Genomic DNA, 23830 nt, shown 5'->3' on the forward strand with positions numbered 1-23830 from the left:
CAATGCTGTGCTCCATTTACTGTATGCTATAGTTTAGATCTAGAATAGCCCTCAAATGTTAAACTCCTGGTCCTCTACCTATGGAATTACTGGGAGATGGTGGAAATCTTTACAAGGGAGGGCCTAGTTGCAGGAATTTAGGTTACTGAGGTGTGCCCTTGTAGGAGATACTAGGACATTGGTTTATTATTTTCTCTCTCTCGTAACCCAGTTATGAGGTGAATGGTTTTGCCTTGTACTACTGCCATGATCTGGTACCTCATCACAGACCCTAAAGCAAGAGGGCCAATCAATCATGGAATGAAACCCCCAAAACTAGCAGCCAAAATAAAACCCTTTTTTCTCTCTTTTTCCATATGAAAAAGAGCAATTTTAGCCAGGCGGTGGTGGCGCACGCCTTTAATCCCAGCACTCGGGAGGCAGAGCCAGGTGGATCTCTGTGAGTTCGAGGCCAGCCTGGTCTCCAAAGCAAGTTCCAGGAAAGGCGCAAAGCTACACAGAGAAACCCTGTCTCAAAAAACCAAAAAAAAAAAAAAAAAGAGCAATTTTATATAGTTAAAATCATCAAATTCAGGTTATTATTTAAAGGCTTTTTATACCTCTTACCCTTGAAAAATAATTAAGGATAACTATGTATCTAATATAGTACAAACTCTATTAAAATGAGTAGAAACCTGACCTTTCACTAGAGGAAAAATACAAACTGTTAATTTTTTTATTGTATTCTCAACCAGCAACAAAATAATTTTTGAACTGGGGGACCATACCTTATTGGAGGAGGGAATGGGGGGTGGGGTGAAAGGAGGGAAGAGACGGGGATCTGTGGTTGGCATGTAAAATGAATAAAAAAATTCCTTAATAAAAAATGAGTTTGAAGCAGAAGAAAAACCAGTAAAATGAATACAAGTTATGTATCAATATACTTTTCTATTAAACAAACACTAATATTAGGGCTAGAGAGTTGGCTCAGCAGTTACAAGCATTTGGCTGCTCTTCCAGAGGGCCAGGGTTCAATTCCCAGCACTGGCATAGTGGCTTACAACCATTTGTAACTCTAGTTCCAAGGGATCTGACACTCTCTTCTGGCCTTGGAGTGTACAGACATAAATGCAAGCAAAACACTCACACACATAAAATAATTAAATAATTAAAAAACAAATATTAAAATAAGGAATATTTTGAGCTCTAAAATAAAGCTTTTCTTTTAATAAGCCAACCGTCTCAGGTATTTGTTATAAAATGGAAAGCTGACTAACATGCTATACTTCCTCACAATATGTGCATTAAAGTATACCAATAATATCCATCACTTACTTCATTGAATACAGCATGTAGAGTATATCAGCTTGCTCTTGTAAGCTTGAGGTTTCCTTCAACTGTGAAACCAGTGACTGGAAGTCCACTTCCCCAGACTGGTCTCTAGGAACATGTACTTCTACACGAACAGAAGGAACCTTTGGAATAAGAAGTGATAAAAAGAAACAAAGTTAACAGTGCTTAACTGGATGATACCCTAGAATGAGTTATCTTTGTACCTCTAAACTTTTTCCATGAGAATTTTCTAAATGTTGGCCAGATGTGGTAGGTAGTACACAACAGTAAGCCTAGCATTTGGGAGGTTAAGGTAAACAGATCAGGAACTCAAGGCCATCCTCATCTACATAGTAAGTTTAAGGCCAGTCTGGCTTACTTGAGAGTCTGCCTCACAATATTTTTTCCAAAATGTTGATGAAAAGCAAAGCCAAAACAACAAAACCAATAAGCCCTATGATAGAGCAAAGTAGTTCTCTACATTTACTTTAAGAGTGAACTTAAAAAAGACATACGTCTTCATTTGATGGTGTTTTGTTTAACACCATGTATTGGCTTGTGTCAACTTGACACAGGTGGAGTTATCAGAGAGGAAGGAGCCTCAGTTGAGGAAGGGCCTCCATGAGATTCAGCTGTAAGGCATTTTCTCATTAGTGACTGATGTGGGAGGGGCCAGCCCATTGTGGGTGGAGTCATCTTCTGGTCCTGGGTTCTATAAGAAAGCAGGCTGAGCAAGCCATGGGCACAAGCCAACAAACAGGCCTCTGCATCAGCTCCTGCCTCCAGGATCCTGTCCTGTTTGAGTTCCTGTCCTGACTTCCTTTAGTTATGAACAGCAATGTAGAAGTATAAGCTGAATAAACCCTTTTCTCCCAAGCTTGCTTTTTGGTCATGGTGTTTTGTTGCAGCAATAGAAACCCTAACTAAGACACACCAGAAACCATGCTGGCTAGTTTTATTACTTTCCTTATAGATGGTAGATTTTGAAATACCTGTCCTGGCCCCGAGGCCCAGGGTCAGGCCAGAAAACACCCAAGTGCCTGCCCATTTGGGCCCTGCAGCTATAATGAACAAATATGTGATGGAGAGATGGGAAGACAGAGTATGTGGTGGAGAGATGGAAGAGAAGCAGAGCGGTTTGTGTGTTGTGGAGAGAGGTGAACTGGAGACCAGATGGCGGTAAGAAACAGGCTGATATGAGGAGCCTGCACAACCATCCGATGCCTTGGTATCGCCAAGGCCTGGTTGCCACTGAGGGCCATGTTTGAGTCTGTGGGCCTACAGCAGCTGGGGACTGTGTTGATATCCTGTGTTACCACTGAGGGTCGTTCAGATGTCTGTGGTTTGGGCTGGTGCCTGGGGCCATGCTGATGTCCCCGGGCCATGTTGCTGTGGGTGGGGTGTGTGTGTGTGTGTGTGTGTGTGTGTGTGTTGTCAAACTGATCTGATTGGCCTGTGCTACCACCTGAGACTATGGTGATATCTAGGCCACTGGGTCCATGCTCCTACTGAAGCTGGGATCTGTGTTGATGCCTATGGCCTGTGTTACCATCAAGGGCCATGTAGATGTCTGTGGCCTGGGCTGCCATGTTGATGGCTAAGGCCTGGGGGCCATGTCTGGGTCTGTGGTCCTACCTTGGCGGGGTCTGCTTGATGTCTAAGGCCTGGGTTACCACCAGAGGCCATATGGATATCTGTGGTCTGGGCTTCTGCCTGAGGCCATGTTGATGTCCAAGCTCTGTGCTGAGCTGGTTTGCCCCTCACTGGGGTGGTGTGGGACATCTGGCCCCAAATACATGGGCACAGGAGGGCTACAACCCAGGCCAAGATCCAGGACCTGGAGTTGGCCCACCCCAACATCTACCTCATCTATGAGCTGCTGGAGTGTGTGAAGGACCAGTCCTGCAGAACCAACGCCACAGGATCTCCACAACTCAGGGCATCTGCAGGATATCCGAGAGGAGTCTCGGTAAGGGTCCAGTGATGATGGTGTACCAGAAACCAGAGGCCTTGAACCAGCCAATGACTCATTGCATGAACATTTGCAAGTAAAGCTGTTTGGGCAAATGGTTGTACTGCATGACACACCATAGCTTCCAATGCCACTATGATGAACGAATATGTGATGGAGAGGCGGGAAAAACACAGGAGCAGAGCGGAGCGTGCGCTGTAAAACTGGAGACGCCACAGCTGTGACTGGTATGAGAGAAGGCTGTGATTGATAGAGGAGCAGGTGCCCAGAGGGGTCAGCCAGATGTTTTGTTTTGTTTTCCTTTTTTCTTTTGTGGGGGAGGCTACAAGGGTGGAGGGCGGACATGGAGGGACTGGGAAATGAGTGGGATTGGGGTGCATGGTGGAAATTCCCAAAGAATCAATAAAAGAGATGGCAGATTTTTACAAGCAGCTGACAGAAATTGTACCCAGTTACCTGGTTATCTTGTGAAGACTGAGGTGCGTCAAGTAAATTGAGTGAAGGGCGAGAAGGCTGAAATAACTTCGTAGGGAGGTACATGTGAACATCTGCAAGAAGTTGACAGTTATGGAAAAAGTTAAGTAGGAAACTAATAAAACACATGGTTGACCTCAGTAACAAGGTAACGTATGGCTCAGTTCTTTACAGAACAAGAATGAAAGTTTCCTTCGTTGATATCAATAAAAAGAAATGTGGATATTAGGTACTTTTTAAAATGTCCAATTAATCAATGAATATTTTTACATTTTTGAAAGGATTTTCTGTTGTACCATCAACTAGGTATATGAGATATTAACATGATCACCATCACAATGATGCTATCACTGATATTTTCATATAAATGTATGAAAACACCTAAGAGAAAGAACTCAGTTACATCTTACTTTTTCCGGGCTTTCCTAGGTAAACATTTGATTTCCAGAGGTTGTGACTGGATGACTCTATCTAAGGAATCAAAAACATGTAGTGGCTGATCAACTTTGAGATGTTCCTAAGGTATTCTACTTACATAGTGGAAATACTTACCATAACCTAGAAGGAGCGACCTGTGAAGGAGCCGTTTTCACTATTTACACAGAAGACGATACAGAGCTCAAATAACTGGTCAGGCAAGTAAGTAACAGTGCTGGGAATTAAATTCTGGTGTCCTGATTTACAACCGGCAAATGCAATGTAATGAACTTAAGTTCACGTCCTTGCAGGAACCCCTTCTATAGGGAGCATAACCAAAGGGTATACCAAGCTTCTCCCTAGTCTCAATGTTAAACAACACCCTAGTGCTCACATTTAGTACCTGGTTAGTAATGGTCAATGAAAATTTAGGTAGCAAGAGCATGCATCTCAATCATTCTCATCCTCTGTATAATGTAACATTCAGGTCATCTAGGGGAGGCTAAGGAGTCCTTCTCTCCCTCCACATGTAGCCACCACAGAGATACTAAACAGTCTTAGGAACCATGGCTACTCTTGCAGCATACAGAAGAGACCTTCCAGTGAAAACATTACTAAAGGCAGGTACTGGTTATGGAGAGGACTGTGGTGATGCTGTGAAGAATGACTATTATATTTGAGATCTACTAGAACAAGCGGATACACAGTTACAGTGGGCATAAAGGGAAAACCAATTGTAGCTTACAGTCTATCTCCATTTCTGTCTATCCTGTTTTATAACAGAAATTCTAATGATGCTTTCTTTCTCTTTAAACAAAATTACCCTCAAAGAAGTAATTTTTACAAATAAGAAAAGCTCTTCCACATTTTACTTCTATATTAAAGTTGAATATGCTCTCTTGTTCTGTGTCTTGCTGTTTTCTTGGTCAAACCAGACCACATGACAGTATCTCTCTCAAGACTATATATAATTCAGTGATCCCATAAGGATTTGAGTCTCTACTATATTGTAGGTGCTGCTCAAGAGGCTGGGAACAAAGCAATGGACAAGCAAGTTCCTGCCTCTGGTGTAACTGCCATCCTGCCCCCAGCTTGGGCTTCATGTCATCTGTGTCTGACACTAGGGAGTAATGGCATTACTCACTCTGTACATGCAGCTCCTTGGCCTTGGTCACCAAGGACATTAAGTCGCAAGTTGTTTGCACAGCAGCTCGGAACCGACTTAGCCCTCCCTTCTGTGAGGTAGGAGCTAGTTTAGGATGGGGAACAGTGCGTGCCAAAAGGTGGTCTAAATAGCGAGCAACTTCATCACCACAGCGAGCTGCAAGGTTAGTTGGGGAAGGGGAAGAGACAAAAATGAACATCTTAGTTACTTCCAGATCTGCCCCAGCAGTCAGAATGACTGGCTCTTAGACCTAAAACACTATTTCAGAAGAAGGCTGTTCTTAGTTCCTGGGGGAAAACCCTTGTGATTGTTGTATAAACTCATAGAGTAAGATTTAGAGGCTACAGCTATTTACCAGGACCCACCCGCTCTTCAATTTTGCTGAGACATGGGTAAAGTTACTGAGAGCTGAAAGAAGCATGAGCTTGTTCTAGAAGAAGTAGAGCAAGTGTTTTGTCATTTGTGTGTGTGATGGCAGTGTTGGCCGAAGGGGGACAGCAGTGGAGAAGGAGCAGGACAGGCCCTTCGAGTCCTACTAGTAGAAAGAGACTTTTGTGGAGAAAGGTCAGGGAAGGGCAAAATTCTCCCACCACATACTGAGTGAGCTGTAAAAGGAGTCTATACACACTAGTTCTAATCACTAACAAAAAAGCATCTTTACATTGCCTTTTAGCCACCTCATCTTTTATTCATTCACCAAATACGTGTTATTACTACAGAGCAGGCAGTGTCTTAGGCACTGAGAATTGTTGCACAAAGTACATATGGTCTCTATTGTCTTGGGCTCACCTCTGCCATACATCTTACACATACGTCCAGCCCCATGGCTTGTGGGTCACATGCAGCCAAGGATAACTATGAATAAGGCCTGATACAAAATCAAGAACTTACTCAAAGCATGAGGGGTTTTTTAATTCTACTGCATGGTTCTTGAGCATGACCTGGGTAGATAATGACATCATATCACAATGGCAAAGGTTGGACACATCTATAATCATCTCCGCATACAAATACTGGAAATGTATGAACAGTCATAATGTTTACAGTTAGGGAAGTGCTGGGATCAGTACCAAAGCTGGCTAAGTCTGTCATACATCATCTGGTTCTGGACAATCTTCAGTGACCTCTTCAGAAGTCCCTCTGTGATCTAATGTGACTAATGGGACTAGCAGAGATTTTAAGAATAGAACTCAAATTCAGTGACATCCTAGTGACAGGTATTTTAACTTTGAATATAATCCAGATACATCTAGATACTTGAATAGAGGGATATCAATTTCATTTAATTTTCAAAATGGTTTATACAAAAAGAAATACTAAGCAAATAAAGAGGGATATAAAGTAAACAAAAAATAGTACTTGGTGCTTCTAATGTGTTGGCTTATTCTATGAGACTACGCTTGTTAGTATCTTAAGATAGATGATAAGTCAAATACCCAGACAACAAAGACAAGTCCACCAAGATTTAGATAGTTAGAAGAACCATTCTCTTACTGACCATTCTCTTGTGAAGATTCAAACAAGGTAATATTGTCTTGCAAAGGTCAGTGTTTCCCAGTCATTTTAAATCCATGCTATCAGAATGCTTGCTCATGGCATCGATTACATACATTATTCGTCTCATTTGTCACATAAAAGCAATGGGCTTTCTGAACAGACTTTGTCAAACTACAGAGACCTCCTCAGAAATATCAATACATGTCTCTAATATTATGTAAAATATAATTTCTTGAATTATGTGAAACTTTAAACATAACTCTAACCAAATTTCATATTTTATGCTTTTTAATGCCAAAAGTAATATATAAATATATGTGTGTATTTATGTATGATGTTTTCAACTGCACTATTGATTAAACATTTTTTACTTACCATTGTTTCTTCCCATTTCAAATCACTAGCTACTTCAAGTGCTCAAGAAAGAAATCCTCCCTAATGTTAGTAAGGCATTAATTATCTAACGGCATACTCCACAGTCCGTCACCACAGAGATAGGAGACCAGAGACCAGAGAGAAGTAGAGGAAAGAGAAGTGAAGCCAAACAAAAGTGGGACTCTAATTGGATTAAAGGCGAGTGAGGATCGTACACTATGAGACTGCTGGGAACAGGAGTTGTCAATGATGAAGCTAAACCATCGTTTGTGTTCTGTCTGGCCAGCCAGTGCTGTTTAAGGTTTCCTTACCATTACTTGTTGAATCATAGCTATCCATCCAGTTGCCAGATTCCAGCTCATCATAGTCTTCATCATAATCTTCACTGTACAGCTTTCCCTCAGGCCCAGGGTCCATGAAGCTTAAGTGTGTGCAGCAAGATGTCGTCAAAAACTCTGACAATTTACCTGTCTGGATCCTTACAATTACAGGGTAGATAGAAAACAGAAAATCAGGGAATATCTTTTTAAAAGATACACAAATAAGCCCCAATTGTCACGAAAAGAATGCTTAGCATGTTCTAACATGTTAAGGACAGGATTTGTAAAGAAAGACCACTCATTAGAGTTCACAATCCTCCAACAGATTTGTTCTACCTCTCTTCCATTGCTGTACACTATGTTGAATGTCTGCTAAAAACACTGCATTATCTATTAGAGAAGTAGATAGAGAATGAAGAAAAATCACACTAATCTATCATATTTAAAAAAAGACCTTCGGGGCTGGAGAGACTGCTAAGTGGTTAAGTCTTGCGGGCCGCAAGAATATATCATAGAGATTCAGCTGTGTATTAAAGCTGAACTTTGACCAGCCAAGGGTCTGTCAAAAGGCAAAGCCATTTATGATGAATATTTGGTGTTACCCAGCCTTTAATATTCCAGCTGTCTTCTGCTATGCAATCCTTGTGTGCCCAGACCAATTGGTAAACAGTTCAGCTCCCCAGACCTGCTGAACTACTAAGTTACTAACTCCCCTGCTGAGCTTAGGAGACAAGCTGGCGGGAGACACATAGCTTTGTTTCCTGTGCTAATGAAGCTCAGACCATCCCCCTCGTGGTTCTCCAGAGTATTTTGACTGAGAACAAAAGAGGTTTTACATATCAAGGTGAGAGGTAAAATAACATTCCTGAGGAGGCAGGGAACCACGTGCCCAGGGAAAGAAAAGGCAGGCATTTTCTGTAGGAGAGACAGAACAGCATGGTGAGAGAGAAGAGCGGATGACAGAGGCTCCATAGAGGGTGAGCAGATCTCGAGTAGAGTTTTCTGAGTGCCAGGAGTAGAGAGCAGAAGAGATGGAGAAGGAGGATACAGAGGACGAAGATGAGGCTGGAAGCATAGGAGTTTAGTCGGTAGCAGGGCTATGAGCTGGGGAACTGGACAGAACTGCAGTTATGGAGACAGGATTTCATCCCAGAGAAATAATGTAGACAGATAAAGAGCTTGGTATGTCTAGAGTTGTTCCTGCCTTGAATGCCTGGTGGAACTATAGCTGAATTGATGTAATTTTGTCTTAGAGGAATACAGTTAACAGACATAAGAATATAGTGTACGTAGATTTTTTTCCCCCCTGATATTCCATGCCAGACATACAAAGCCCCCCCTGGACCCTGAGGAATTCAATAGTTAAGAGCACTGGCTGCTCTTCCAGAGGACCTGGGCTCAATTCCCAGCAGCCACATGGCAGCTCACAGCTGTCTGTAACTCCAATTCGAGGGGATCTGATCTCTTATGGCCTCTGTGGTAATCAGGCATGCACACAGTACACAGACATACATGCAGGCAAAACTCTCATATACATAGAATAAAAATAATAAGAAATCTCAAAAAATTTTAAAAATATCTGCTTCCATCAGTCACTGGATATAGGTTCTATGATGACAATTAGGGTAGACATCAACCTGAGTGCAGGGGAGGGATAGTTCTAGAACCCTTTCCACCATTGCTGAGTCTTACCTAAGGTCATCTTTGTGAGTTCCTGGGGATTTCCCAAGTTCCACATTTCTCCCTAACCCTTTAATGGTTCCCTCTGTCAAAATATCTCTTTCATTGCTCTCCTTCTCTGTCCCTCCCCCAACTCGGCCATCTGGAACCCTCACATTCCCACCTCCCACCCCCCTCCTCTGTACTCTCCCTTCCCAGTTTATCCAGGAGATCTTAACCATTTCCCCTTCCTGGGGCAATCCATGCATGTCCCTCTCAGGGTCCTCCTCTTTACCTAGTTTCTCTGCGGTTGTGGACTGTAGCCTGGTTATCCTTTGCTTCGCGTCTAATATTCCCTTAAGGGTGAGTACATACTGTGATTGTCATTCTGGGTATGGGATTATAGGAGCAAAGAGGGTCAAGATCATAAAAGGAAAAACCACAAAGACAGCTGACTCAAGCTGGTGGGAGCTCATGGACTCTGAACTGACAGCTGGGGAGCCTGCATGGGACTGCACTAGGTCCTCTAAATGTGGGTGACAGTTGTGTGGCTTGATGTGTTTGTGGGTCCCCTGGCAATGGGACCAGGACTTATCCCAGGTACACAAACTGGCTTTTTGGAGCCCATTCCCTATGGTGCAATGCCGTACTCAGCCTTGATGCAAGGGGGAAGGGCTAGGTCCTGCCCCAACTTGGTATGCCAGCCTTGTTGACTACTCAAGGGAGGCCTTACCCCCTATGAGGAGGGGGTGGAGGAGGGATGGAGAGGAGGTGGTGGGGGAGTGAGAGAAGGGGAGGGAGGGGGAACAGGGGTTGGTATGTAAAATGAAAAAAATTTAAATGAAAAAAGAACCCCCCCCCCACAAAAACAAAACAAAACACAAAAAAATTTTAAAAATACTATCAAAAGACCATTTTGGACATAGACAATATTTGAAAATTTTATACATTGTAATAAATTAAGTTGAACCATATAATACTCCACTTAATGAGCCAATTACAAAACTACAAACGAAATTAGTATTATTAATTTTCTAAAGAAGTCAGTTTAAAGAGGCTACCAATGGCCAAACTTTGGATAATTTGAAAAAGGAAAGAAATAATGACAGGAATGGGTCATAGTATTTTGAATAAAATAAGAAGCCAAAGAATATAGATTAATAATAAACCACAAATAAGATAATTTTTATATAAAAAATTCCAATCATAGATGGATACCAAGTCACAGAAACACTGTCAAAATGAGCCTTGGTTTATATGTGTGTATGCAGACTGACAAACTTTTAGAAGGCTATTTTACAACTCAGTAATAGTTCCTCCATGCAAGAATCAACAGAAGTGGATGCTCAGGTGCCTCCTGAGATGATAGACTGACCGCAGTGAATTCTTATAACCGTGTGTGCTGTTTCAGCGTCTATCTCAATCTAAACTTACCTTCCTCAGATGATAAGCAGGGCTCAAGCATTCCTGACAGTTTCCTGTGCTACCTCTCCCCTGGTTCAGCGTTCAGGTCACTTACCTTGCCCCACCAAAATAGCCATCCTGCATTTTTCGGAGTGCTGCCAGGATACTTGAATTCAAGCTGGTTCCATCTTCATCTTAAAAGGGAAAGATTATAAAACAACATTTGTTGTTTTAACTTAGAACTAGAGGGAAATCTTTCAATTATTTCCAACCAACACTGTACTGGTAGCACCACAAATGAGACGCCCCATATTGACCACCCTGTGCTTCAACGATTAATGCGGATCAACATCATGTAGAATGGGCAAATGGTAAAGACCAAGTCCTTCAAAGGCAGTACCTTGCTTATCACAAGTCTGCAGCACTGTTAACAACATCAACTATTTATCAAATGTTTATGACACATACTATTGACGAAGCAGCCTGCCTGTATCCTAGGCTACTAAGCTATCTTACAGTGAAAACAAACTAGGTTCCTTCCTGTTTATGACTAAACCTCTATGACCCACTTACAACCTTAACTACACATGGTTCTGTCCTGCCTGTTCCAGGAAACGGCAACTGTGTCTATGTTTCAAACAGTTGGTTTCGCTTGTTTGATTTGGTTTTCTTGAGACAGATTTTCTCTGTGTAGTCCTGGCTGTCATGGAACCTTGAACTCAGGCATCTGCCTGCCTTTGCCTCCGGAGTGCTGGGATTAAAGGCAAATTTCACCACTGTCAAGCTTCAAAAAGGTGTTTTTGTTTACTTTTGTTTCAAAAGGTTGCTATGAGTATGCTGTTATGACCGCTTTGTAATGCTGCTCCTGTAACCTTGCTTATCTGCTTGCCAAATGCCCCATTTGGCAACCCCCCTAGCCCTGAGCTATGAGACCTCTTATGTTCCTCACATCCCAGGCTGACCTCTTGAACTCCACCTTAGGGGGAGGCAGCCCATGTACGTGAGTAAAAAAGCTTGCTTTAATTAATTTGTCCATGATGATGTGGGTTGGTGGTTTTTCTCCTTGAATCATTTGTGGGGGACCAGCCCCCACTTTCCCCCAGAGTACTCTTAAGGAGTGAGGGGTAAGAGATTTAGAAAGAAGTGTAGAGGGGAGAGAAAAAGAAACACCAGGCAGCACCGGGAGGGCCTGGGTCCTTATTCACCCGCCCCTTCTGTCTCTTCTAAAGGGCATTTTATGGAAATGCCAAGGGGTGGAGCAAAAGACCTCGCCCTAGCACAGCCAAGTGCAGACCCTTCCAAACACCTGGTAACCATGCCTATGGTCAATCCATCCCCTGATGCAGCCCCGTTGGGTAAAGCAAGCTCAGATCTCAACCAGGATACCTCTGTGGGCTCCCACAATCATTGGGATTAACATTATGATAAGCATCTTATAGATGACCAAAAAGCAGATTGGGGAGAAAAGGGTTTATTTGGTTTATACTTCTACATTGCTGTTCACCACTGAAGGAAGTCAGGACAGGAACTCAGACAACTCCTGGAGGCAGGCGCTGATGCAGAGGCCATGGAGGGGTGCTGCTTACTGGCTCGTTTCCCATGGCTTGCTCATCCCCACCTTCTTATAGAACCCAGGACCAGCAGCCTAAGGATGGCACCACCCACCATGTGCTGGGCCCTCCCCCATTGATCACTAATTGAGAATATTCCTTACAGTTGGATTTCATCAAGACATTTCCTCAGCTGAGGCTCCTTCCTCTCTGATGACTCTAGCTTGTGTCAAGTTGACACACAAAACCAGCCAGTACAGATGGTATCATGCATAATGTGCCTTGATGTGTGTGTGTGTGTGTGTGTGTGTGTGTGTGTGTGTGTACATAAAATCTTCTGGAAGGGTAATAATTATCTGATTTTTATATGAAACTGATGATAGTCTTGTGATTTGCCTTTTCTAATTTGTCCTTTCTAATAGCACTCAAGAGGCTGACGTAGGAGGGCCATGAGTTCAAGGCCAGGTTGGTTTGTATAATGAGTTCCACAACAGCCTGGGCTATATAGTGAGGCTTTGCTTCAAAAACACAAAACAAAATAACAAAAACCAATAAAAGCCAGACATAGTGGTGCATATCTGTAATCTCAGTACTTCGGAGGCAGCAGCAGGCTGATCAGGAGTCCAGAGTCAGCCTGAGTTAGATATCAGGTTTGAAGACAGATTAGGCCGCATAAGATGCAGTCTCAGACATCAAACAGGGTCAGTGAGCTGGCTCCATGGGTAAAAACACCTGCTGCAAGCCTGACCACCTGAGTTTGGTCCCTGGACACATGACAGAGGGGGAAGAGCAACTTGTGCAAGCTGTCCTCAAACCTCCACACAAGAGCCATTACATGCACCCACACGCGCACATTCACTACATAAATACATAAATCAAGCAAAACAAGAACAAATACAGGAAACAGAATAGCTAGGCACAGTGGCTAATGCCTGCATCTCAGCATTTGGGAGGCGGAAGTAGGAAAACTGCTATGAGTTCAAACCAGCTTGGTGAGATTCAAGTCAGCCTTGGGCCATAGAGTAAAACTGTCTCAAAACAATTAAAGAGCAAAAAGAAAAGAAAGGCAAATCAAACAGAACCAAACAAAGTGCCTTTTGCATCATCTCTTTCTATTTTCAATATAAGCAGTGCAGGGCATTACCTCTTCACCTCACACGTGCAGTAATTTCCTTGATGTCAGTCTATATGACGACAGTCCTGCCAGCAACTAAAATCGTTTCATGTCACCCCTTACTGAAAAACGTTTGGAAGCTTCAACTTCTTATATACCTTGTTTTGAATGTCTCTGCTTATTTTCAAAGAAGTTTTCCTAATCTGATCCCACCTTTCTTTGCCAGCTTTGTTTACCACAGTATCTCAGCTGTTCAGTTGGTCTCTTCAGCAGCCTCCCACACAGGCTCATTTCTCTGCCCAGGCCTTGTTCATGGCATTCCCCACCTCAGTTAAGATCTCATTCTTCTTTCCTCCTCCTATGTGAATATTAACAATTCCATGGGCAGGAGAGATGATTCAGTAGTTAAGGGCACTTGTTGCTCTTGTGGAGGACCCAGGTTCTGTTCCCAGCACCCACATCAGGTGCTTCACAAAACCTGTGCCTCCAGCTCAGGGGGTCTGATAACATTTTTTGACCTCTGTGGACACATGCTCATATGTGTGCACTCACATGTATTAAAAAAATTGTGTTAAAAACAAAAACCAAAAAAGCAAACCCCAAAGCCTACGACCCACATCAGCTGAAATTTTTCCTTTGGTACCTTGATAACTTTCAGTGCTTTAGTAATCTGTAATGAACTGTCTAGAATTTGTCTTCTAGTATTATCATCTATTAACTGCCTTCTAAGTTAAACTGTACACTATCTCAAGACAACTGTGAGAATACATTAGTTATTAAATGGGCACTTGCTAATTGTCCCAAGTAAAGCAAACAGACAAAAGAACAAAGACTACCTACTTTCTCAGCCCCTGTTCTTTTGCAGCCCTTTTCAGATGTGGCCAAAATTCCTAGCAGTCTGTCTGGATTCTAAATTACTCGCGGGATAAAGGGTTCTTTTTCATGCAAAGGAATTCTATGCACTTTGGCAGTACACACAGACCTTTGGAAGCAACAGCAGAGACAGAAAGAAAGCAGCAGGAACTCAGAACAATAAAGCCTTTCCTTGTGAGGAAGCATCTCTCCCTGCCCCCAGTACAAACCAAAAACCTTTGCACTCTCCCCTCCTAGATCTTACTTCTTCAGTAAGACAGGCTTTGGAAGGAGAGGCTTGGGAACTTCCCTATAAATCTTGATGCTCCGCTGGAATAAAACAGATGCAGGATGTACTAGTACTCTCTCTAAAAAGAATTGTACAATGTAATTTTTGGAAAACTGGCTCAGAAATCAATGATCAAAAGCTAGTCTCTGCTCCATTTTTACATTATGGCTCTCAAACCATGTGAACTATTCTTATGCATCCATTTGCTTCATATTTGTCATCTGTCTTTACCTGCTTAAACGTAAGCTTGACTAGAACAGAAACCTTACCTGCCCATCACCCTGTGCATCCAGAGCTTAGGAAACTGTCTGGCACAGAAGATGAGCTGGTGCATGCTGCTCTGCGGTGGGATGCTGAAGGACTACACATACGACTTATTTCACTCATTCCCTTACCGAGCATGGTGTGTGAGATGGGGAAAGTGATGGTGGGCTGGCCTGTCATCCTCCAACGGCTACAGAGGTAGGAGAGATCGGTTCTAAGCATTTCTACTATCATCTTGTTGTCCAGAGCCAGGTAGAACTGTTGCTGGTCTATAAACTAAGAAAAGGAAAAACAATCATTCAGAAAAATTTGCTCTCACAAATATCAAATAATATTCTTCAATGTTCACTTATTCATAAAGCATACATGTCACAGAGGAAACAGTAGTCTCAAATTTAATGCCTAATAATTCCCAAAGTACATGGTGGTCAATGGTATGCACAACAATAGTTTCTGATTTTTTTCTTTTTCTTTTGGATTTCCTGAGACAGAGTTTCTCTGTGTAGCTTTGGCTGTCCTGGAACTCAGCCTAGTCTAGAGAATCTGAACTCAGAAATCCACTTGCCTCTGCCTCCTGAGTGCTGGGATTAAAGGGGTGCACCACCACTGTCCTGCTAGTTTCTCATATGTTTAAAGTGTGTGACTGCCTACAATCTTTTCAAGTATATAATTTCATTTAATCCTACAACCACCTAGTACAGGCAGCTGCTCCTCTCCTTCCTCCCATTCTTCCTAATTTCTCATTATGTAGTTTAGGCTAGCTCTGAACTCAAAATGTCCCTGCTCCAATTCCTGTGTTCTGGGATTACAGGCATGCACCACTATTCTCAACTTGGCGTTTTTCTTTTACTATGAAGAATAAGACTCAGAGACAGTATGTAGACTAGCACACACATCTGATTAGCAAGTGGAAATGTCAGAAATAGAGTCTAGGATAAGTTCATCCTTTGTCTACGTCTATCTTAGATGCCCTGTTTTAGATATAACAGAGAAGTAAAATTTTCCTTCCAGAACATATTTACTGTGCTACTAGGGATCCAACCTTGGCCCTTGTGCATGTTTAGCAAGTACTTTACCATTAAGCTCCATCTTCAGCCCTTAACTGAGACAGAATATTCCTACGTAGCTCATACTGACCTTGCTAACACGTTGCCTAGGTTGGCTCTGAATGCACTGACGCATCCTCCTAAGATCTGGGACTACAAGCATGTGACACCGTGCTTGGTTTCCTCCCCAGAAAATAATTTCTACTACCATACACATACACAATTGATCGTAGCTTCATTATTATGTAGCTAACAAACGTAAGTGTGGTGACATATTGTGTACCCTAATAAAACTTGCCTGAGGATCAGAGGACAGAGCCAGCCACTAGATTAGACACAGAGGCCAGGCAGTGGTGGCACACACCTTTAATCCCAGCACTTGGGAGTCACAAGCCTTTAATCCCAGCACTAAGAAGGAAGTGATATGGCTGGGCGGAGAAAGGTATATAATGTATGAGGAGACAGGAACTAGGCCTTTTCAGCTGAGAAGACTATTTCAGCTGAAGCCCTTTTGGCTGGAGCTCTTTCAGGCTAAGGAGTTGGTGAGGTTAGAGGTGGTGGCTGTGGCTTGCTTTGCTTCTTTGATCTTTCAGCTTTCACCCCTGTATCAGGCTCTGGGTTTTTTTTTTTGTTTTTTTTTTTTTTTTTGGTTTTTCGAGACAGGGTTTCTCTGTGTAGCTTTGCGCCTTTCCTGGGACTCACTTGGTAGCCCAGGCTGGCCTCGAACTCACAGAGATCCGCCTGACTCTGCCTCCCGAGTGCTGGGATTAAAGGCGTGCGCCACCACAGCCCGGCTCTGGGTTTTTATTAAAAGACCGTTTAGCAACTCGTGTTACACATCCAGCCACTAATCTGTATAATTATGGCCTAAGAGTCCTGATATTTTTAAAAAGAGGACATTGAAGATTTCTATGTAAATGAAAGGGCTCCTTCACAATAGGGAACATGTAATTTAGCAGTTAAATAAAGTAGATTCTGTTTCACTCATAAAGGACAAATACAGTCTTAGTTTAATTTCTGAAAATAAGGAAAATGCTGTAAGTCCCTAAATACTTGGAAAATCACAGTCACAGTTCAACACCCGGAACTACTCTTGGTAGTAACAGTCACTTGGCAAAGCTCTATGCAGCAAGTTCAATTCAACAGTTATCAAGCCATTTAATATATGCAAGGCCCTGTGAGACTGCGACTAATCCAATTCCAGCCAATGCTTTATTTCTGCAGTCCCTCTCCCTCTTATTTCCATTCATCTCAACGCATGTTGCAGCTTATCCCACTCACCTGTGGAGTGAAAGTAAAGATTGTTTTGCGAATGTCATAGAGTTTTGACGTTCCAAGCACACCCATGAGCCTGTAGGGTCGTCCACTGAGTTTCATTCTACTGTTGCATCCTGACACAGAATCGAGAAATGGTCAGGATATTCTTAGAGTACAAATGAAAGCAATATTTGTTTACAGATACACACAATGTATGTATATACAGAGACACACATCTATCTGATTTCCTTCAGTTTAAAGTGTCTTCATTTTATGGTTTAGCTTTCTAAAATTAGAATCTATTTTGTAATCCATATCTATGTTAAATACATTATATGTTACTATAAATATAGAACTATATTAAATACAGTTTTAGATACAATACGGGAATTGTTCATTCACTGACAATGCATTTTTCCTATCACCAAAGGAGAAAAATACTTTACATATTGTTCTAAAACGTTTTTCCTCCCACATACATTGAATACCCTTTCTTGTCAGTAACGATAGAACCCCTACTACCTGTTTTTGGCTACAACACATTTTCCTGAGTACTTGACTTGCTATCTTTACCAAATATGCTGCCTTTTCCTGCACGTGTGTGTGAGTACACATGCAGGTTTCCAGTGGAAACCCTTAGATGTCATCCTCAGGAATGTCATTTATCTCCTTTTGAGTTCCAGTCTCTCATTAACCTAGTCCACCAATTAGGCTAGACTTGGGGGCCAGTGAGCCCAGGATCCTCCTGTCTCTGCTTCCCACTGCTGGGACTGGAAGCATGCATACCATTCCCGACATTCTTATGTTTATGCAGGGGATCAAACTCAGGTCCTCACGATTGCGAGACAAGTGTTTCATCAATTGAGCCACCCCTACCCACCACCCACCCCCGCAAACCCTTAAACATGCTACAACTTGTTGCTTCAACTTGTAAGGGAGCAGACCAGAGAATGCTCAATTCCAAGTTCCACTGAATAAAGCACATATTTGCTCTGGGATAAATATCAAGACTAGGTTTATTAATGAATTCGTATTAGTAAAATCTTAACTATTATTGCATATGGAGTGTGTGTGTGCATGCATACATCTGCACACATGCTCATGACATGACACACATGGAGGTCAGAGGGCAACCTCTGTAGCTGGTTCTTTTCACTCTGGGTTTCTGGGATCAAATTCAAGTCATCAGGCTTTTGTGGCAAGTGCTTTTTCCAGCTTAGCCATCGTGCTGGCCTTTGCTAGTATCTTTTTTATCACACTAAAATATGTGTAACATAAAATTCATCATTTTAGTAATTTTAGGAGTACAGTTTAGTGACTTTAAATACATCGTTGTGTAAATGCCACCACTGTTCACCTCCCAGAACTACTTCATCTTTTCAAACTGAAACTACACCCATTAAACTTACCAGTTCCCCTCTCCTCCCAGGCTCTGACTATAAATTTCTACTTTGTGTCTATGAATTTGACTACTCAACTAGAATCATAAATCTCTTTCCTTTTAAAACTTTTATTTCACTCAACACAGTATCTTTGAAGTTCATATATGTTATAGCACATTAGAATTTCCTTCCTTTTTAAAGAAGGAATATTCTATCCTATGAATATGCCCCCTTTGCTTTTCTATTCAATCGTTGATGGATATTTGGAGTGTTCCCATTTTTTTTTGCTACTGTGAACAATACTGTACAGTAATGGAGAAAATACCTATTCAACTTCCTCATTGCGTTCCTTTTGCACATATACTTAGAATTCCTGAATCATATACCTATTTTAGGTTTAACTTTAAAACTTAGATTTATTTTTGTTTTATGTGTACAGGTGTTTTGTGAGTCTAGTGTCAAAAGAGACCAGAAGAGAGTACTGGATCCCCTGGAACTGGAGTTACAGATGGTTGTGAGCCATCGTGTGGGTGCTGGGAACTAAACCTGGTCCTCTACAAGTGCACGAGTGCTCTTAACCACTGAGCCATCTCTCCAGGCCCTCCCTATGTTGAACTTTTTAAGGAACCACCACCCTGCTATCCACAAATCTTCACCAACAGTCATTACAGTACCTGTTAAGTGGTATCTCATGGTAATTTTGATCAGTTTTGAATACTTTTTACAGATAATTTTTTTTTTTTTAGAATTTCACACAAGTATCATACTTGCACAATTTTCACCCCACCCACTCCTCCCTTAAACTTCTATGTCTCTCACACTCCCACTCAGATTCATGGCCTCTTAATTATTATCGTTACACATGCACACACAGACAAATATATACACATAAAATACACCCTTATTTAGTCCATTTAGGATTAGGGTTAGGGTTACTCAGGGTTAGGGTTAGGGTTTACCATTTTTATTAAATTTTGTTTTGGTGTACATTCATTGGACAAAGAAATGGGTTTTATAAAGAGAATTTCTTTCAAGTATCAATTATTTTAACCATATGTGACCGCCATACCCTTCCTGTTTTCCTCCTCTGTAGCACGAATCTTTTTTTTTTTTTTTTTTGGTTTTTCAAGACAGGGTTTCTCTGTGTAGCTTTGCACCTTTCCTGGAACTCGCTTTGGAGACCAGACTGGCCTCGAACTTACAGAGATCCGCCTGCCTCTGTCTCCCAAGTGCTGGGATTAAAGGCGTACGCCACCATCACCCGGCTGTGTAGCACGAATCTTAACAAGCCTTATTAATAAAACAAACCTGAAGCTGGGTATTGGGGTGAATGCTGGAAGATCAGAGAAACAGAACAAGCCACAGCCACCTCACCTTGCCAATTCCTCAGCTGATCCTGTTTCCTCAGGCTGGAAACCTCTGTGTCCTCATCTGAATGGGTCTCAGCTGAATTGCTGCTCAAAAGCCTAAAAGCTTAACCAGCCTAGTCCCTGGTCCTCATGCCTTATATACCTTTCTGCTTTCTGCCATCACTTCCTGGGATTAAAGGCGTGAGTCACCATGCCTGGCTGTTTCCAGTGTGGCTTTGAACTCACAGCGATCCAGATGGATCTCTGCCTCTAGAATGCTAGGATTAAAGGTGTGTGCTAACACTGCCTACCCTCTATGTTTAATATTATGTCGGTTCTGTTCTCTGACCCCCAGATAAGTTTATTGGGGTGCACAATATATCAACCACACTTCTCCATATCCCCTCCTACCATTGACACCTTTTCTACTCCGGGTTTTTCTCTGCTTTCATGGCTCACAAACATAAATACTAAATACAAATAGTTTATGTATTTTATGTACCTTTAATATTTAGCTCCAGTTGTATCTGTTTTCCAGACAATAAAATAATTCCAATTTTCATTAATTTCTTTCATTAACATTTGTCATTTTTAGCAAATGAGTCTTTTACTTATTTGATTATATTCATTCTTACTGTCTTTGAAACAACTATAAATGTGTTTTGTTGATTTCCTTTTTGGTTCATTTATTTTTAATGTATAGAAATGAAAATATGTGATTTTATATCCTATATCTTTGCTGAATTTATTAGTTCTAACAGGCTCTCTCTCTCTCTCTCTTTCGTTTTTTTCTGTGTAATGGTCTCCGGTTTTTCAAGACAGGGTTTCTCTGTATAATAGCCCTGGCTGTCCTGGAACTCACTTTGTAGACCAGGCTGGCCTCAAACTCACAGAGATCCACCTGTCTCTGCCTCCCAAGTGCTGGGATTAAAGACATGCACTACTGTTGCCCAGCTTCTAACAGGCTATTTTATTTATTTATTTATTTATTTATTTATTTATTTATTTATTTATTTATTTCATTCATTCATTCAGTTATTATGTATACAGTGTTCTGCCTACATGCCAGAGAGGGCACCAGATCCAGTTATAGATGGTTGTGAGCCACCATGTGGTTGCTGGGAATTGAACTCAGGACCTCTGGAAGAGCAGTCAGTGCTCTTAACCTCTGAGCCATCTCTCCAGCCCACTAAAAGGCTTTTTCAATACATGTGAAATCTTTAGATTTTTTTTCCCTATCAGAGCACAAATGAACACAGATCATTATTTCAATTCTTTATTTATGACTGGATATATTTTTTTCTTGTTTAATTGTTCTTGGAGAACTTCCAATACTATATTAACAGAGGTCTGTGTATCTGAACCAAACTTATAATTCCTGCACACAGAAGACTGAGGCAAGAAGACCGAATAGCAGGTAGGAGGACTTGAGTTAGAAGCCAGCCTGGGCTACACAGTGAGGCATTCTCTCACAAAAACAAGGAGGAGGAGGAGGAGGAGGAGGAGGAGGAGGAGGAGGAGGAGGAGGAGGAGGAGGAGGAGGAGGAGGAGCTGTTTGTCTAGATATTTTTTCTTTGTCTTTTTGTTCATTTATTCATTTTAGTTTCCTAGGCTTCCTAATGTGTCTTCTAATATTTTCTTCTCCTTTTTTTGTCTATTCTTAGTATAAGGACTAAAAACACTACAAGGTATTCCATTATACCTGGAGCTAAAATTCTGCTTTTTAAAATTTTTTACGGTGTTTGCATGATATATGTGAATGTATGTGCCAAGGCACACATGCATGGGTCAGAGGACAACTCTGTGGTGTTGGATCTTTCTTTCCAACTTCATGTGGGTCCTAAGGCTTGCTCAGGAAGTTTCTTTATCTTCTGAGCCATCTCACTGGCCCTGAAATCCTGCTTTTAATTGGGGTACAATATATCAAAAATTTAGCATCTTTTCTTCTGTACTTTCTTTTATTATCATCAGTCTTTGGAACTATATTGAATGAAGTAATTCAGACCCAGAAGATAAATGTCATGGTTCTCTCTCATCTGTGGTTCCTAGCTCCAACCCTTTAGATGTGAGTATACAACCTGGAGTAACTGCAGGAACCAGGGAAGTAAAAACGGACTACTGCTTGACACAGAGAGCAATAGAGAAGAGAATAGCAGGGTGTAACTGATCTGCTAAGATAGGCATGAAACTGGATTATGAGAGGCTACTTACTAAAATGGGACGTATCACTATGTTGCACAAAGTAGACTGCAATGTCTATGAGAACATTTTTCTAAAAACAAGTGCCTTTATAAAAGCTTAATATAAACAAAACCCCACAAACAAAAATGATGGCTTCTTTAGTGGTTAAATTATAAGTGTTTTAAAATCTTTTTTTTCTAGGTTCTTTTCTATATTTTTTTAGTTTCCAGAAATCAGTATGTACATGTCAGTTGGTAGTCAGACAACTTACAACTTCCAAAAATTGATGAGAACCAGAACAGTGTATGTATTCAGATAAAACTATAGATTATTTTCCAATTCCTAAGGAAGTGAAAAAATATTTCATACAATGAATTTCATATTTTAAAAGTTCTACAAAGGAAATATATATACATTACACATCTGAATAATAAAAGTTTGTCCTAACCTAAGTTTAAAGAAGAAGGGGAGCTGATTGTGGTGATGCACATCTGGAATCCCAGCATCTGGAAGGCTGAGACAAGAGGGTCATGAGTCTGAGTCCAGTTTGGGTTATATAGTTATGGCCTTGACTCTAAACCAAACCAAACCAAAAACCAGAGTCAGGGTTTCAGTGGTACGGCATTTTAGTAAGTGAGTGAGCCCTTAGGTTCACCCAGGAGCACTACACACACACACACACACACACACACACACACACACACACACACACACACACACACACGCATATATACATGGGGCTTTTTGAGACAGGGTCTCAGCCTGTAGGTTAGGCTTGCTTGAGACTCACTAAGTAGCCTAGGCTTGCTTACAACTTATAATAATCTTGCTGCCAAGCCGCCATGCCTGGGAATATTTTTTTAGAACCAATATGTACAAAAGTATGTAGTTCCCACTATATAATCATGCACTAGTAGACAGAAATTTAAAAACAAAGGAAAAAGGAAAAATGTGCTGTTGCTAGGAATGAAAGGAAATTAAAATAATTTTGCATATGAAAGTTAATAATCTAACAAAATAAATAATAAAACCCAACGCCGGTAGGGCAGTAAAAACAGAAAGGTATATTTTATCTTATTGATATAAAAATCAATGCTTAATTAGTTGGTTTTCCTGAGGAATAGTCTGGCAGCATGTTGCAAATGCTAGGAAGTTAATCTTATCCTTACACAAAATCCCTGTTCTGGAAATATACTCCAAAGAAACAATGATCTACACATAGGCATTTATAGAAGAATAAAATCTTTGGAAACAACTCAAACAATCAAAAATAAGTGAATAATTATTAGAATTTTTTGTAATAACATGTCTATTTTAATATAAGATGCATACAGAACAGTAACAAACACAAACAGAACACAAGTTAATATGTACACTATGAAAAGGTCCTTATGTGCACTAACATTAGAAAAGAATTCATATTAAGATTTCTGTTTAATAGTAAGTTTAATAAATTCATAAAGTGGATTGTCTCATAGTTAAAAAAAACTGAATGTGGTAGGTGGATACCTACACTTAGCACCTGAGAAACTGTGGCAGGAAGGTCACTTGAGGCTAGAAATTTGAGGCCAGCCTGGGCACCATAATGAGATCCTGTTGATAGACTAGATAGATAGATAGACAGACAGACAGATATAGATACAGATAATAGACAGACAGACGTAGAGAAAAACAAGATTAAAAAAAGGAGCTGCCCATGAATTCCTATGTATCTAAAATGAAGCAGAGAACTATTTAGCTGTCATACTTAGTGAGGAAGCATCTTTTTCCTTGGTAGGAGTACAGCTGCTGTTTGATGTGTATTTAAAGCAATTTTGTTATTGTGAAACTGTCACAATAATATTTTGAAGCATAAGCTGGCCTGAAATTTGCACCACAGTCCAGGTTGAGATACACAATCCTTTCTTAACCTCCTGGGTGCTAACATAATTGTGGGCTTGGTCACAAGATGT

The 23830-nt window shown here is 41.2% G+C and overlaps 1 protein-coding gene across 4 annotated transcripts in view; it reads right to left on the minus strand.

Moving 5' to 3' along the window:
- Nucleotides 1-23830, minus strand: part of Phka1 (phosphorylase kinase regulatory subunit alpha 1) — a 124757-nt gene that overhangs the window by 40406 nt on the left and 60521 nt on the right. For all 4 annotated transcript variants that reach the window (XM_052734218.1, XM_052734212.1, XM_052734215.1 and 1 more), the window contains exons 15-21: nt 16991-17100; nt 14795-14939; nt 10710-10788; nt 7523-7689; nt 5319-5495; nt 3740-3831; nt 1315-1454 (exon numbers count right to left, since the gene is read on the minus strand). In XM_052734218.1, the coding sequence (XP_052590178.1) occupies nt 1315-1454; nt 3740-3831; nt 5319-5495; nt 7523-7689; nt 10710-10788; nt 14795-14939; nt 16991-17100 (910 nt within the window). The remainder of the gene's footprint in view (nt 1-1314; nt 1455-3739; nt 3832-5318; nt 5496-7522; nt 7690-10709; nt 10789-14794; nt 14940-16990; nt 17101-23830) is intronic.

Source organism: Peromyscus californicus, unplaced genomic scaffold (genome assembly GCF_007827085.1).
Source record: "Peromyscus californicus insignis strain IS unplaced genomic scaffold, ASM782708v3 Scaffold_10__1_contigs__length_136768540, whole genome shotgun sequence".
NCBI classification, from domain to species: Eukaryota; Metazoa; Chordata; class Mammalia; order Rodentia; family Cricetidae; genus Peromyscus; species Peromyscus californicus.